Below are 12,362 nucleotides of genomic sequence, written 5' to 3' on the forward strand. Positions count from 1 at the left end.
ACTTCATGTGTGTTTCACCGATGTATATTTCACATGTGTTTCACTGATGCATACTTTACAGGTGTTTCACTGATGCATACTTCATGTGTGTTTCACCGATGAATATTTCACATGTGCATCACTGATGCATACTTTACAGGTGTTTCACTGATGCATACTTTACAGGTGTTTCACTGATGCATACATCACAGGTGTTGTACTGATGCATACTTCACAGGTGTTGTACTGTTGCATACTTTACAGGTGTTTCACTGATGCATACTTCACTGGTGTTTTAGTGATGCATACTTCATGTGTGTTTCACCGATGTATATTTCACATGTGTTTCACTGATGCATACTTTACAGGTGTTTCACTGATGAATACTTCCCAGGTGTTTTAGGGATGCATACTTCCCAGGTGTTTTAGTGATGCATACTTCATGTGTGTTTAAACGATGCATACTTCACTGGTGGTTTAGGGATGCAAACTTCAGTGTGTTTCACCGATGTATATTTCACATGTGTTTCACTGATCCATACTTTACAGGTGTTTCACTGATGCATACTTCCCAGGTGTTTTAGTGATGCAAACTTCCCAGGTGTTTTAGTGATGCATACTTCATGTGTGTTTCACTGATGGATACTCAACTGGTGTTTCACTGATGCATCCTTTAATGCTGTTTTACTGATGCATCAAGTATATCAAGTTTACCTGGGGTTTTTTTTCAATTCCTATATGCAGATGAATTTTCCCCCTAAATTGCCCCTTAGTATTGCAGGTCACACTTGGTAAACTATACAATTTTGATTTAATAGCAAACAAATCAAAAAGAAAATTGAACGACATCAGGCCGTGTAATGCATGGGGTTTAAGTATTTGAAATATGGAATATGAGTTCATCAAGTTTCAATGATTTAAAATAAAGCTTCAAGCCCCACAGTGAAACACATCATAATTACATTACACACCAAATCACAGACTGTTAGTGTCGTAAAATGGCAGAATAATGCATCATAAGAGCATTTTTAACACACTGTTATGCATCAATGTCAGGAGACTTTGCCAATTATTTTCTGTCAAAGAAATTGTGTCAAAAATGCAAAATTCTGTGACAATCCTCATTGCGAAATTGCAAGTGATAATAGAATATTTATGCAGAAAGAGACAACAACAAAAAACTATATTAAGATCATACAAACATTTTATTCTCTTCTTTTTTAAATCATATGACCAGCCTCATCAGGTCCACTCAAAACAGATGTCAATAAGGTGACCTCATATTACATTGGGGTTTTTTCAACCTTTTTGCGTATAAATCAGGTGGATGTGAAAATTAAATTACATTTCCGCCTTTGATAATAAAAACCAGTTTGTGACACATCCTGGTTCCATGTTGTGGGAATTGAGACCTATGTCATTCTAAATCCTTGTGGTGGTGTTTGGACGTCAGTGCCATGCCAGCTATTTTAGAACCTGATCACGGACATCAATAAAAGCAGATAAGATCTCTGTGATAACTTTGAAGCAATACTGGGAAAGCACTGCTTTCTTTCTAAATATGGCACTTTTATTGGGATTTTTTTTCGATTTTTTTCCACAAACAGCTTTTTGATCCAATATCTTTAAATAAGGAAGGCCTTACATCTGATGTTCAATAATATTTCTACAGTGATTGAATAACTTGTACCGACATATTATGGTTCAAATATCAAACCTTATGTTCTGTCTACTCCTATATTGAAGGAGAAAGGGGAAGACCTTTGGCCTTTTATTTTTTTTAGATGTTTCACAAACATTTGGCCCAAAATTGTAGATTGTACAATGTAAGTGGTCAACTTTTTGAAAAATGCAACATCCATATTAAATTTAGTTCAGCTCTAATGACTTCAGTCTTAACATGGCAAGATACCGCAAGGTAATCAGTTGTTTTTAATAAAGATTTCGATAAATATTATTCACCATTTCGGCGAACAGCATGGTGAAATATTGCGTGCTTTTCCTTTCATCTAATTGTAAAACAGTTGGCCACAGAAAATGGAAGGTCCAAAGTGATTGTATTTATTTTTAAACCAACTAAAAAAACTTAAGGCCCTGTCTCCTAACACCTAACATCTGACCAATTCCACATCACTGGCCTTAATATATTATACATACATCATATCATATCTACTTCTTTACAAACTATCATTCTCAATGAGAACTAATCACAGAATTGCAATTACCGTATTTGACGTAATAAGCACCCCTCTCTTATAAGCGCCCATGGCAATATTTGCTACTATATTGGCTAGTGAACAATCCCAATTAGCACCCTTCCGATTGATCAATGTACACAAATCTATTCCTGTATAATACGCACTTGTGTGTTATATGCACCCTTAATTACAGGCAATTAAATTCTGGAAAAATATATCTGTCATGTATATTACAACTTTTCTTTTGTATCATTTCAGGCTGTCAGCATAAACCACAAAATTTACGATATTTCAACTCGTTCACCAAAATTATATTCCAATAAGAGCCCCCTATTTCTAATTTTGAGAGGGCCCTGGGCGATTATTACGTTGAATACAGTATAACTTCTTTATCACAATGGCTGCAATTTACACATATTTCACACTGACATCCTGCATGTGACCTATGTAAACAATGATTGGACTTTCTGTTTGATATATTGACAGGTCTGTGTACAACAAACGTGATCTGGGCTACTTTATTTACTCTAAGGAGCACCCGTTGTATAATACTTGAATAATACTGACTACTACTGACTAGATGAACTTGTCTATTATTGAAGACATTTAAATATCCTGGTGAAAATTATGGTACTTTTGAGTTTTTGGAAAGAAACATAACTCCACAGATTGAGACCAATAATAATTAATCCCTGAATTCAAACATTCAACCATGGACCCTAAATATATTGTATTTAGTGTCCATGAATCAACCTACAAAACATATTTGACTCCAACAGCAGATTCTCAGATCCGTAGCTTAATAAACCACTTCCAGTCTTGACCTGCTTTCTTAAGTCTTAACTGTAGGTGCATTGAACACTTTGTACACATTGTAGGTGTATTGACCTCTATACTTTCCCTGTCAACTGTAGGTGTATTGACCTCTATAGTTTCACTGTCAACTGTAGGTGTATTGACCTTTATACTTTCACTGTCAACTGTAGGTCACAGTATTGACCTCTATACTTTCACTGTCAACTGTAGGTGTATTGACCTCTATACTTTCACTGTCAACTGTAGGTGTATTGACCTCTACACTTTCACTATCAACTGTAGGTGTATTGACCTCTACACTTTCACTATCAACTGTAGGTGTATTGACCTCTATACTTTCCCTATCAACTGTAGATGTATTGACCTCTACACTTTCACTGTCAACTGTATGTGTATTGACCTCTACACTTTCACTATCAACTGTAGGTGTATTGACCTCTACACTTTCACTATCAACTGTATGTGTATTGACCTTTACACTTTCACTATCAACTGTAGGTGTATTGACCTCTACACTTTCACTATCAACTGTATGTGTATTGACCTTTACACTTTCACTATCAACTGTAGGTGTATTGACCTCAACACTTTCACTCATAACTATACTTTCACTGTCAACTGTATGTGTATTGACCTTTACACTTTCACTATCAACTGTAGATGTATTGACCTTTACACTTTCACTATCAACTGTAGGTGTATTGACCTCTATACTTTCACTATCAACTGTAGATGTATTGGCCTTTACACTTTCACAATCAACTGTATGTGTATTGACCTCTACACTTTCACTATCAACTGTAGGTGTATTGACCTCTACACTTTCACTATCAACTGTAGATGTATTGACCTTTACACTTTCACTATCAACTGTATGTGTATTGACCTCTACACTTTCACTCATAACTATAGGTGTATTGACCTCTAAACTTTCACTTATAACTGAAGGTGTATCGACCTCTACACTTTCACTAACAACAGCAGGGTTTACACCTACACATTCTCATCTTGTCATTCTAATAAATGATTATACACAACTGCATATGAACTGAAATCGAAGTCAAGTGATACACCCTGGTGAAAGTGACAGTTTTCTGTTTGGGATACAAATTGTGAACCTTCTAAATGTCAAGCCACTGACATTACCACACTGTCATATGGGAAGAAGCTATTCAGGTAATAATTAAGGAATGCTTTTCTGAATATTTTATGTCTGTTTCTGTTACCTTCATCAGATGTGATAGCATAACATCACATCACATTACATTCCTTCTAAAGAAAAAGTAAATAAATGTTTACTTGCCTTGGAAGAGAATATTTTTGTTTGTAGGTGCATTTGCTGAAACATCTCGAAATGACCACAAACTTGATGATCATTGAAGAACTTAGATTTCCCATACCGTATTTGCTGTAATAAGCACCCCAGGAACTTACAAATCAACAAAGTGTGATGCTCATTAAAACCAAACACAAAGAGTTAAATTTGTTTTCAGATATCAACAAGTAGCGAATAAACTTAGATCAAAATTAAAACTTTTCTGATAATAGTTCCTGGGTAAATATATATCCCTTCTACACTGCTGTGTTTTCTGAAATAAATCTAAAATATATACAGGAAAATACTGATGGTCACATACACTTTCGGCTCAGTACTGGGTGCTTATAAAGATTTCTTACAGAATGGTCTAGAAATTGGAGTGCTTCATAAGGCGAATAAGGAAAATATCCCCGACCTTTGTTTTACAATAAAAGTGTTTGCATTAATATCCCACCCCTAACCTTGAAATAACAATATTCCATCCCTAAGCTTACAACAAAAGTGTTTGCATACATATCACTATCCTAACCCTAAAATTGAAGTGTTAGCTCAAATATCCCAACCCCTTACCTTAAGTGCATAACACTGAGTCAAAGAATGACTAAGGGTGACACAATTTAAAGCAGAAAACATGGCATTTATCTGATGACATCACAGTGCAAATGACATCATCTCAGTAATGACATCACAGTGAAAATAACATCATCTCAGTAATGACATCACAGTGCAAATAACATCATCTCAGTAATGACATCACAATGCAAATGACATAATCTCAGCTATGACATCACAGTGCAATTGACATCATCTCAGTAATGACATCTCAGTGCAAATGACATCATTTCAGCTATGACATCACAGTGTGAATGACAAAGACTAGACAACCTGCCTCAAAGAATGGCTGTAGTTCTGAGTCCAACACATGTCCCTGAAAGAGATCATATTTGGAAGTAATGCATGATATTTACAACACCAAATTTGCTATGTGTTCCTGATACACTCCACTGCCTGTGAGAACTATATACACAGTAACTGGGTGGGACAGTGTAAAGGGAGTGAGAATATTGGGTGCAGATGGGGTTTTTTCAAAGAGTGTATCAAAAATATGACACTTCTCAGTTTTTTCTGCCATCCTCTAAGCCTCCATCCAGATTTCTTTTCAGTTTTTTCATGACCCTCATGAATTTCAGAATAGGTATATTTTCATACAAATTACAAAGTGAATCTCTTTTTCAAGACCCATCACACAATTGTGCAACATTCATGACCCACCCATCCTCTCTGGACTTTTTTATACCAATCTATCTTCCATTGACTCTCTCCAAACACACCAACCCTCCCTCAATTCATTCTGGCCCATCAATCCACCCTCGACTCTCTCTGACCCATCCATCCACCCTCGACTCTCTCCGACCCACCCATTCTCCCCTGACTCTCTCCATGCCATCCATCCTACCTCAACTCCCTCCAACCCACCCATTCTACCTAAACTCTCTCCGACCCATCCATCCTCCATTGACTCTCTCTGACCGACTCATCCTCCCTAAACTCTCTCTAGGCCACCAATCTTCTGTCAACTCTCTCTGACCCACCCATCCTACCTCAACTCGCCCCGACCCACCCATCCACCATCGACTCTCTCCGGCCCACCCATCTTCACTCAACTCTCTCTGCCCCACCCAAGACTACCTTCACTCTCTCCGACCCACCCATACCACCTTCACTCTCTCCAACCCACCCATCTTCCCTCGACTCCATCCAACCCACCTACTCCTATAACAAATGACTAGTACTGGCAGTTTCCATCACTCCTTCTTCAACTTCTTCCCATAATATAGCTGTGCCAGAGTGTCTGGGTCCACACCCAGGTTGTACAGCATGATCACTGATCTGTTTATAAACGTAGTCTGAAAAAGATTGAAGACAGAAATAGAGCTTCATCTCCCATATGTTCACATTGCAAGTTAACAACTATCAAATATATTGATTCTTTGGTCATTTTTAAAAACCTTTCTCACCTTAAAGACACCCTTGGTTTCAAATCTGCGTGATGATGTGATGACGGACTGTGGCAACGTTACAACATGACCCATCTTGTGTAGCTTCCTTACCTGCACAAACAAACAACAAACCATCATAGTAACATAACAAGCCATCATAGTAACACAACAAGCCATCATAGTAACATAACAAGCCATCATAGTAACACAACAAGCCATCATAGTAACATAACAAGCCATCATAGTAACACAACAAGCCATCATAGTAACACAACAAGCCATCACAGTAACACAACAAGCCATCACAGTAACACAACAAGCCATCATAGTAACATAACAAGCCATCATAGTAACACAACAAGCCATCATAGTAACACAACAAGCCATCACAGTAACACAACAAGCCATCACAGTAACACAACAAGCCATCATAGTCACACAACAAGCCATCATAGTAACACAACAAGCCATCACAGTAACACAACAAGCCATCACAGTAACACAAGCCATCACAGTAACACAACAAGCCATCATAGTAACACAACAAGCCATCACAGTAACACAACAAGCCATCATAACACAACAAGCCATCATAGTAACACAACAAGCCATCACAGTAACACAACAAGCCATCACAGTAACACAACAAAACAACACAAGATCACAGTAACACAACAACAGAGGATATATTCATGAACAGACAGTATGTTGTGTGTTAGTTATTCGTTAACTGTTTGTTAAATGTTAAGTCAGCAATAGTCCAGCTATATCACAGTCCCCTGTTCATGATCAAGTCTGGCCAGACAAACTAGTGGTGGATGAGCCATGTCTCATGTAGTTGGGGAACGATGACATGCAGTACACCAAGGCACCAAGCCTGACCACTCGCCCCCGTCCTGAAGCCTCCTAGGCTGACAACCAGCCACAGAGTGGAGATAGCTGCTGTATGCCTGGTTCCCACAGGACTTATATGTATGGGGGGAAAAAGATTTTGAGTAAATTTGTAACCTTTCTTTCAGTATTTCTTTAACCTAAAAAAAGTTAGGGGAGATGCATCTGCCAATGAAAACAAAACATACTTTGTCATATTAAAAAAAGCTTCCAATAAACTACTCCCACCATTCCCACAACTCACAAGCATGTAGTCCTCCATTAACAGAACAGGGTCAAATCCTCCGACACGATCATACATTTTCCTTGTCATCATCAAGGCCTGGTCGCCATGCGGATCCTCTATAGCCATGGAAAACACAAGAACAGAAATTATAGCCAACCTAGGAGGACTAATTAATTCCTGGCTATAAAACATTACATTATTCTGTCCAGCTGTCTAGACGAGGATCACACTTTCTTCTGTGTTACCTCTTTGATCCATATATCTCTCATATCTCCTTTGAAAAACATACAAGCGTCGGCTTCCAGACTGTTCCGCAAGGAATCTGACTGGCACTACCAGGCTAGATAGGAGATTCAGGAAAAAAAATTGAAAGGTTTTTGATTTGGTCAGGAAATTATGAGGTTTTAGGTTCCTGAACTGATGTGTCTGTGTCAAGGGATCCAACTTTCATTAGATTTGATGTGAGAACAAAGTTGTTAAATGGGTAAATTTGTATGGATTACTGGTGGTTTGGAGTAGGAGAGCGATTGATGTTTTATTTGCAGTTATTGATAATACATGGCAAGTAATTGTGTCTGGATGAGTTAAGAGTGAATAATGGCATTAACAACAACCAACACTGTACAAGCATATTTTGGTTAAGGATTCTGCAGACTCTAACATGGCAAAGAGACATAAATATTGAGAAAAAAACAGAAATGTGTACCGGTATGCTCTTTTATATTTATTCTGCAAAGGCAAATTATTATATTCAACAGAATAAAATGCATAGACTAAGTTAAACTGCTTGACAATAGATGAACTATGAGACAAGCGTAACTAATACTGTCCACATGGCAACATATTCACATAACTTTCTGAAGAAGAAAAAGCATCTAAATCTGTATTTTTTATCTATTTTATTTTCATATTTATTTATTTTGCAGCCGATGATTTTTTTACAAAACCAAGAAATATGAATTGCCTGGCCCTTATACAATGCCCTGCTGACAGCCAGTTTGTAGCAAGCTGTGTTAACAGGTTCCCAATCTTTATGTTTAGTCGGCTCTTATGAGACTAAAGGGACCAATTCTGAAGCCTCTGACACTGTAAGTTAGTACATGTCTTCCTTCGTTAATGTGTGTCATAAGACATGTCCAAGGGATTTAATGACATTTAAAACCCTCATCAGAAGGTTTTAAACTAAAAAGAATCTGAGGGGAAGTGTTTTATCATATTTACAAACAAATGAAAAATTGAAATATATATGTTTTAAACATACTTTCTGTGAACCTTAGGAAACATTCAGGCTTGGACGATACACCAACTGTACAATCCGATACGTATCATGATATCATGTTCATGATTCGATACGAATCACGATACTTGCATGTGCTGTTATCTGTGGTGTGTAAGCAATCTTTTTCATAGACAGGATGGCCAAATGCCTTGTCACACTGACAATTTACAGTTGGCAGTGTCAAGTATGGCACAATGGATGAAAATATTTACGTTTTCACCTCAAGCTTCAGTACTTCAGTGTTTGGTGTAACAGTTATAAAACCAAACCTTTGAGGTAAGAATTGATATATTTTTAACTTCGTGTGTGACTGTGATCGATACTTGTATCGAGAAGTAAAAAATCACGATCCACCAATGCATCGGTGTTTTGTCCCAGTACTATGACACAGGTGTAAAATATCTCTTGCTTGTGTACGTGTACTTGAAGAAGATATTCTTAAAGGCACTGTGCTTCATCAGTGGCTCTGTAGCATGGCTGTTCACTCACTACACAACAGATACGGAGGTTGAAGATTGGATCCACTGAAGTGTAAAGAAAACATTTGTCCTTTCATATTATTTCATTCATTTCAGAATGTGTTCAAATCCACAACAAATCCCTAGCGACTGAGTGAGTATGGTTTTACACTGCTTTTAGCAATATTCCAGCAATATCACGGCAGGGGACACCAGAAATGGGCTTCACACATTGTACCCATGTCGGGAATCAAATCTGGGTCTTCGGCATGACGAGCGAACGCTTTAACCATAAGGCTACCCGACCGCCCCAAAATCCCTAGCGAGGGTCATTCACACATTACAATATCACTAGAACTTATAAATACAAAAACTGGAATATTGTAGTGCATGAGTGAGTTTGGTTTTACACCGCTTTTAGCAATATTCCAGTAATATCATGGTGACGGACACCAGAAATGGGCTTCACACGGGAATCGATCCCAAGCGAAAGCTTTAACCACTAGGCTACCCGACCGCCCCTGGAACATTGTAAGATCAACATTTACCCCAAATGGGGAACAGTAGGGCGACATCACTGGAGGTTCATACGTCACTGTTATGGCCTTGAAGCAAAATATATGTTGAGGTTACATCCAATGCAGTTAGAGTAAGGGTGATAACTCAAAAGTGATACACATAAGAAAGAGAATTTATGGATGTCAACTTCTTTATTATGAGGAACACACTGTTTCAGAGTATATACTTACTCCTTCATCAGGCGAATTAATGCTTAACATATATAAGTCATATACATGTAAGCACATCTAAAGTAATAACATAACAACGGTGGAAATAACAAGGGAAGCCAACAGTTGATTGGCGCTGATAGGTGATAGCTATGGACAAATGGAAGCCAGGACTTACCGTATTCGACGTAATAAGCGCCCTGCTCTAATAAGTGCCCACAGTTGATTGGCGCTGATAGGTGATAGCTATGGACAAATGGAAGCCAGGACTTACCGTATTCGACGTAATAAGCGCCCTGCTCTAATAAGCGCCCACAGTTGATTGGCGCTGATAGGTGATAGCTATGGACAAATGGAAGCCAGGACTTACCGTATTCGACGTAATAAGCGCCCTGCTCTAATAAGCGCCCATGGCGATATTTGCTAATATATTGGCTAGTGAACAATCTCAATTAGCATCCCTTCCAATTGATTAATGTACACAAGACTTATTCATTTGTGTATAATACCCACTCGTATGTTTTATTCACCCCTCATTATGGGCAATTAAATCCTGGAAAAATATATCTGTCGTATATAAACATTTCAGGCTGTCAGCATAAACCATGAAATTTACGATCTTTCAACTCAAAATAATATTCTAATAAGATCCCCCTATTTCTAATTTTGAGAGCGCCCTGGGCGCTTATTACGTCGAATACGGTATCACTTATTGGTAATAGGCAATGGGTAAAGGGGAGCCAGGGGGTAATTAGCACTGATAGGTATAAATAGCAATACAAATGGCAACAGATGAATGGAAGCCAGCTTTGCCATCTTATTACTATTACTATTCTTACAGGTACATATATATGTTCCCTAATGAAGGAGTAAGTGTATACTCTGAAATGTTGTGTTCCTCAAAATAAAGAAACTTTTCCATGTTTTCAACATGTGTGTGTGTGTGCTTGTTGTTTAATGCCACACTCAGCAATATTCCAGCTATATGACAGCGGTCTGTAAATAATCGAGTATGGACAAGACAATCCAGTGATTGATATCATGAGCATCGACCCACATCATTGGGATCGATGACATGCATCCAAATATACTACCCGGGTGCCCAACCCCCTATTACCCGACCCTACCCGGGTACCCACTGTAGGTCTCAGGAGATGTCTCAAAATGTCTGATTGGGAACATTTTTATCATAGCCCTGGCAAAACATATTTAGATACATGTATTAAACAATCTGGTCATTCATACACTGAAGTTGAATTAAGTTCAACCATATGAAAAATCAGAAGGAAGGGGTCTCAGAAAGAAATGCAAACATTAGTGACTTGTAGTGTAACCATAGAGTTCTAGATACTTTTTGTCATTAAACAATATATCACGTGACTAACCACGGTTCCAGTTAGTCGTGTGGGTACCCGTGTCCTACTCAGTACCCACCCGACCCTGGTAGCCGAGTTACCCGTCCCAGCCCTACAGTCAGAGATTAATCCCCTGAGTAGATAACTGAAGGTCTCTTCTATGTTGTTACTAAATCTTGGCATACGTTGTGAACACTGTCATCAAACATATGGACAGACAGAAAAACCCTGGTAATGTGATTAAAAAACCCGAGGCAGAAGCAGACAGTCTGGGAGCCTGCTCGATCGTTGAAATTAGGCAGCACAACAAACAAGGGGAAACCAGTTTTAACCCCAGTGGCGGATGTTTTTTGATGGTGACAATTTAGCCTTGTGTCTGCTTTATGCTTTTCCGATTTTCAAATTTGATTTGGGTCTAGGACTGTGATTAGGCATGCCCTAGGGTATAAAATCTGCAAAGTTGCTATGTTCAGTTTACTTGCCCTTTAAGTGTGCCAATGAGAAGAATGTCTCAAAGCAAAAAGAAACATTCACAGTTGGTTTATTGAGCATGCTCCTATATCCATCCTTTCCCTTGTCTGTCCAGTATACTTGTGTAAAGTACATGTCTCACTGTCTTTACATTTCACAAATCGTCAGAAGATGCTTCTATTTTAGCCATGCTATTGACACTCCTAAGCCTGTTATCTGACTTGTAGGTCTGGAATATTGCTACAAGCACTAAACTCACAGGTAGAGAATTGGCCATAGATTTCTCTGGTATCAATTACAGACCATTGCCGAGGCACCTCATATTATATGAGGCTCTTACAGAAATAGTCTAAACGGTATTTATTTTCAAAAACGAAAACAGGATTGATCAACAGACATCATGCCTAGGTTAAAGGGGCACTAATCTCTGGATTCTTGGCTGTCTGACACTGTCCGCTGGGGCTCACTAGCTGCCGTGTGTCGATTTGCTTGCTTACGCAACTGAGCATGACAAGAGACTGGGCTACCGCCTTTAAAGACAGCGTAAATAAACTTGGAGGCAATAGGCACATGTTAATTAATTTCTTCAGCCTTAACAAACAGACAAACAGAACGGCGGAAACTCATGGGATGTCGTCATTTG

The 12,362-nt window shown here is 38.5% G+C and overlaps 1 protein-coding gene across 2 annotated transcripts in view; it reads right to left on the bottom strand.

Annotated features, from left to right (window-relative positions):
• Positions 1-3,760: 3,760 nt before the first annotated feature.
• The window catches only part of LOC124136871, a 44,451-nt gene continuing 35,849 nt past the window's right edge, over positions 3,761-12,362 (bottom strand). The window contains exons 10-13 of one of the 2 annotated variants that reach the window (XM_048396893.1): positions 7,447-7,544; positions 6,330-6,422; positions 3,952-6,218; positions 3,761-3,879 (exon numbers count right to left, since the gene is read on the bottom strand). In XM_048396893.1, the coding sequence (XP_048252850.1) occupies positions 6,117-6,218; positions 6,330-6,422; positions 7,447-7,544 (293 nt within the window). In that variant the 3' untranslated portion in view covers positions 3,761-3,879; positions 3,952-6,116. Of the gene's footprint in view, positions 3,880-3,951; positions 6,219-6,329; positions 6,423-7,446; positions 7,545-12,362 lie in introns of those variants that run through there. The other variant, XM_048396894.1, reaches the window with a different exon arrangement.

This window comes from Haliotis rufescens, unplaced genomic scaffold, assembly GCF_023055435.1.
Source record: "Haliotis rufescens isolate VD_foot unplaced genomic scaffold, xgHalRufe1.0.p SCAF_16, whole genome shotgun sequence".
Classification (NCBI taxonomy): domain Eukaryota; kingdom Metazoa; phylum Mollusca; class Gastropoda; order Lepetellida; family Haliotidae; genus Haliotis; species Haliotis rufescens.